We start from the raw sequence: 5,000 nt of genomic DNA on the forward strand, positions 1-5,000 counted from the left end.
CATTTGAAAAACTATCAAACCCTTATTTATTTATTCTTTGATATTACATGTGTTGATGCTTTGTTCTTGTATTTTCATTAACAGCTATATATATTGGTTTTTCTCAGTATGATATATTATTATTATTAATATTATTATTATTATTATTATTATTGTCATTATGATTATCATTGGGAGCCAAAACTAAATGGTGAAAGTTAGTAGGGATAGATTTATGCATATATTTCCTTTGAATCTTATGTATAACACAAAGTGAATTGGAGCATACACTACCTGTGACACATAATCATTTTCATGAGGATTAGATATTTTACCTTCCCCATGCGATGGTCCTGTTAGTCACCATATCGGAACAAGAGTTTATTCAGATGGTCATTAAACAAGTAAGCCCCTTGTAAACCATGCCAGATCTGTTCATATACCTTGTGCTTGATTAAAAAAAAAAAGATTTCAATGGAACTGTAAGATAAAGAATAAGATACAGCCTTCTCTACAGATGATGCAGCAGACAAACTATCAATGGGGAGATTCCAGAAGGACCACAAGAGAAAGGCAGAATGCAACATCCACCAACAAAGTGCATCAGTGCCCTTACTGTCCCTACAGAGCAACAAAGAACCATACTCTTCAGAGGCATCTCTTGAAACATACTGGAGAGAAGCCTTTTTCATGCCCTTATTGTTCTTATGGAACAACGAGAAAGGAGTTTTTGAGAGAACATATCAATAGACATACAGGAGAAAAGCCTTTTGCTTGTCCATTTTGTTCGTATAGTTCCTCACACAAGAACATCCTAAGAAGGCATATGATCAAACACACAGCAGAGAGAGCATTTCAGTGTGCACATTGCCAATATCAAGCACCAGATAAGGAAACTCTAACACTGCACATCCAGAGTCACAACATTGGAGGACCTCTGTAGTATCTTGGCATTGGGAATGTTTTTTTCATTGACAATTATTTTATGGAAAGCACCCCATATTGAACATTGGTGATACTGTTCAGTATCTTGGCCTTTGATAATGTTTAACATGTCGCCAAATGTTTTATTTGAAATGATCCCATATCAACTGCAAGAATCCAATTTTAGTCATTAATTCAGGAAGCTATATATTGAATAATTGGTCAAGGTTCTTTTATTTGTAGAATATCAGTAAATGTGTATATACTGATAGGAAACAAGAGTTGGCTGTGTAAGGCTTTATGTGTTTCCAAAAAGAAATACTAGAATTATTTAGATAGCGAAGTTTTTGCCTACTCTTTAGTGTGATTTACCTGTAGAAAAAATGAAGCTTAATAAAGAATAGTATTTTTAGTATGAATTTTAGATATCCTGCTGTAAAATGATGGTATCTTATAGATTACTATCGTTAATTTTTTCAGAGTTTATAAGCTGTTCTGAGTTTAATACTTCTGGAATAGAATAACTGCATGTGTAGTATTATACTAGATGATAGTTTTGAATTGATGGATTGATAGATACTGTACCAGTATATGTATGATAATTCCTAATGATTTTTGGACCAAATGATTATACTCTAGTCTTTAAAAAGATATAATATATGTGCATATACTTGTGAGTACACTTGTGTATGCATGCAACTATTGTGTGCCCTTAATTTAAAACAAATTCCAAAGTTCTATTAACAGCAGAAATCCATTTAATTAATGTTTTAATTATTTTTAAAAGTTAGCTGTAAACAATTGATATATTAAAGATTATTAGTCTTTACTAACATCACTTACTAAGATATCCAAATAAACTGATGATTTTATATAAGAATTTGCAATTATAATCTGCACTTATTCTTAACCTTGGAACATGTTTTGTAAAGGATTTTTATTTTAAAAGTACAATGAATAGTGAGATTTTGTGAATGAAAAGATTTTTTCATAAATTCATCAATTGAAATGATACTTACCAAGTATCAAAGATGCATCAAATTACATATAATGTTGGCATTTTGATCATGATGTGAAAAAAGGCATTATTTTCAAAATAAGATTTTTCAAGGTGTGTGAATAGATTTGATTCTGGAAGGTTGAAAGAAAGCCTTATTATGTAAGAATTTGGAGGTGTTTATATGTAGGAGCATTTACATTTGCTAATGCAGGTTGTTTCTCTATAAACCTGGCAAGCTTGGGATGAAACAGGTGATGTGGCAAAAAAAAAAAAAAAAGATGATGATAATAATAAAGGCATATTAATGCATATACAGTACTAATTCCGATACAATTTACATAGGTAGACGTACTGGAATTCTTAATGGCACTGTTAGTCATATGGTTAAAGCATCTACTTTGTATTACAAAGTAGATTTTGCACATTTACATTTTGATACATTACCACCAATTGCACTACTTTTTTGTCTTTGAAAACATAATTAGGGCTTAAATGTAAGAGGCTTAACCCATTAACGTCGGTATATTTTGAAGCCGAAAATAAAAGATTCCGGGCGGCTACAAAATCGGCAGGCAGAGCTGCCCTGGACTCTGTCCGCCCACCTGCCGTGGCCTGCTGCTGCATCAGAGCGCAAGCCCCAACAGAGCATAACACTGGCGAGATGCCCGGCAATGTTAATTTTTTTGGGTGTCTCATATGTGGACACCCGTTGTTAGTGGGTTAAGCTATCATAGTAATATCAACAAATTCAAGTCAGATAACTGAGGCCAAGTGGGTGTCATGAAACTAATGACAGCAATTTTCAAATAATTATCCTGAACTAACCTGTGTGGTCTAATAGGGGCCTTCTTTCTAAGACCAACTATTTCAAGAAGAGGAACATATATTAAACTTTGTGCTTGTTCTCGCTCCCAACTTCACTCCCTCACTCCACTCCTCTTTCTTTTTTATCAAGCCCTCTTTCCATCTCTCTTTTTTTATATCACTGTCACTCCCTCCTGCTCTCCATCTCTCCCTCTTTCATAGTAATTAGGTACTTTTAGTCCTCAATACTGTATTGCAAAAAAATTTATAAGGATATATGTTGCAGGTTTACAAGTATGGTATAGCAAGAGTAAGATGTAGTCGAGACAGTCAAATGATATTTAAGCTGTTTGGTTATTTAACCATTATTCTCATACTGTGAATATTTACTGTCACAGATATTACTGTTACTGAAGTCTGCTCTACTTTGTAAACAAAACAAAACAAAAATTAGTCATTCAGTATATGGTCAAGAGTAAGATGAACCTCCTCTTCAGATGGAGATGGACACCCAATGGATTGGAGAGGAAAGAACAAGTGAATCATGGCAGACACCTACTGGCCACCTTCCACACCAGTGTTCCCAGTGTGACTTCAATACAACTGATGCCAATGAGCTTAAGAAACATGCCTTTAAACACAAAGTGAAAAAAATGCATTCATGCCCATACTGTTCTTATTCTTCACCTAGAAAGGCATTGGTGAAGGAACACATATACAGCCATACAGGAGAAAAACCGTATCCTTGTCCCTATTGCTCTTACAGGGCTTCCCACCGGAATTACTTGACAGAGCACATTCGAAGACACACTGGAGAAAAACCTTATGTGTGCACACTGTGCTCATACAAAGCTACACAAAAGTCTAATTTGAATGTTCACATGGCAACAAAACATCCTACAATATGATCATTACCTTCATCACTTACTTCTTCCGAGTTTTTACATTTGTGACTGCATATTTGTAGACTGTATTAATTTTGTGTAGATTCCTTCAGTTGATGATGTTAAGAGCTAAATTACTCTACATAATTTATGAGAGTTAGTTGTTTTCAAAAACCTATGATTTGCTTGCAAAGTCTAACTTATGCTTTCATTAGCATACTTCCAATCTATTTTTATTTTACTGTGCCTATTCAGCTCAAAATCATCAAAGAAAATAAAAAGTGAAAGTATCATATGTCTCATTTAAAAGGCCTGTGCATGGTTAGTCTACCTCTTTACCTGTTCTTTCACATACACAGTCACACTATATAAGTACATACTTTTTTTGTATAATTATTCATACTAAGGGTATTGTCACACTGTAGCACAAAACATGGTCAGGCCGCTCATTACTCCCTTCGAATAACCTGAGAGAGTACTCTACTTGAGAGTGTTCATTTCATTGTTTGATATTGATTTCATCTTTTTCCATTTCTTTTCTTTTTTATTGTTTACTGGATGAAGGGAATAAATATATTAGTGTGTGAGATTATACATTTACAATATTTAATAAAGATTACAAAGTCAGTATTCTACATGCATATATATTTTTTATTTTTGTTACTCAAAGTAAAAATATCAAAGTATTCTGAATCTTGGTTGCTCAAAAATTCTCACACAAATTTAGATTCTGTCATATATATTCTTCAGTTTTGCTATTTTTAATGATGGGTGTTATGCTCAAATGGTTGTTGTTAATATACTCTCTTTATATATATTTCAAATTGTTGGTGATAACATTTTTTTTTTAATAATAGCAAGCTTATTGATGTTTGTTTTACATCTCTTTTGTGTATATAGAAACACAATAATTTCCAATGTTTTGATTGAATTATTTAGCATTTGAAGTCTTATTAGCTTTGGCCTTTATTTTGTTATTATTATTCATTGTTTTAGATTTGATTAAGAGCAGCATCACATAACTAGCAAATGGACAGTAGTTATTGATTTTCATTTTTTCTGGCCCCCTGCATATATATTTACCAGAATGCCATGGCAAGTTTTTATATCTACATTATTTACTCAGCACATGAGTAGATGTAAGCATTTATCAATTTGGTGTGTAAAGGTATTTAAAAAGAATAATTGAATAATTCAATGTACTGTTTTATCAAGAAATGAAATAGTACTGATATGTTATTGCTCTAGAGATTCATTTACTTCAGTGCTAAGTACTGGTAGCCTAGAAGAAAGAATATGTATATAAAAAAAAGATGCACTATTTCATTGATATTAAGCTAGGCGTACCCCCGCAGGTGGTGTCCGAAAAAGGCCTCAAGCGGAGAAGTTGGGGAGGCGACCCAAGAGGA

General features: G+C 33.2%; 2 protein-coding genes across 5 annotated transcripts in view; both read left to right on the forward strand.

The window, feature by feature from the left end:
• The window catches only part of LOC113801900 (gastrula zinc finger protein XlCGF49.1), a 2,019-nt gene extending 704 nt beyond the window's left edge, over nt 1-1,315 (forward strand). The window contains exons 1-2 of the mRNA XM_027352311.2: nt 1-383; nt 497-1,315. The exon at nt 1-383 is cut by the window's left edge and continues 704 nt beyond it. Of these exons, the coding sequence (XP_027208112.1) occupies nt 327-383; nt 497-922 (483 nt within the window). The 5' untranslated portion in view covers nt 1-326 and the 3' untranslated portion in view covers nt 923-1,315. The remainder of the gene's footprint in view (nt 384-496) is intronic.
• The window catches only part of LOC113819938 (zinc finger and BTB domain-containing protein 14), a 93,452-nt gene that overhangs the window by 67,365 nt on the left and 21,087 nt on the right, over nt 1-5,000 (forward strand). The window contains exon 6 of one of the 4 annotated variants that reach the window (XM_070142912.1): nt 4,947-5,000. This exon is cut by the window's right edge and continues 894 nt beyond it. The exons of 2 other annotated variants lie outside the window; for them this stretch is intronic. In XM_070142912.1, coding sequence (XP_069999013.1) covers nt 4,947-5,000 — 54 coding nt within the window. Of the gene's footprint in view, nt 1-3,204; nt 3,854-4,946 lie in introns of those variants that run through there. One more of the 4 variants, XM_070142913.1, reaches the window with a different exon arrangement.

The sequence above is a fragment of the Penaeus vannamei genome, chromosome 30 (genome assembly GCF_042767895.1).
Source record: "Penaeus vannamei isolate JL-2024 chromosome 30, ASM4276789v1, whole genome shotgun sequence".
Taxonomy (NCBI): Eukaryota; Metazoa; Arthropoda; class Malacostraca; order Decapoda; family Penaeidae; genus Penaeus; species Penaeus vannamei.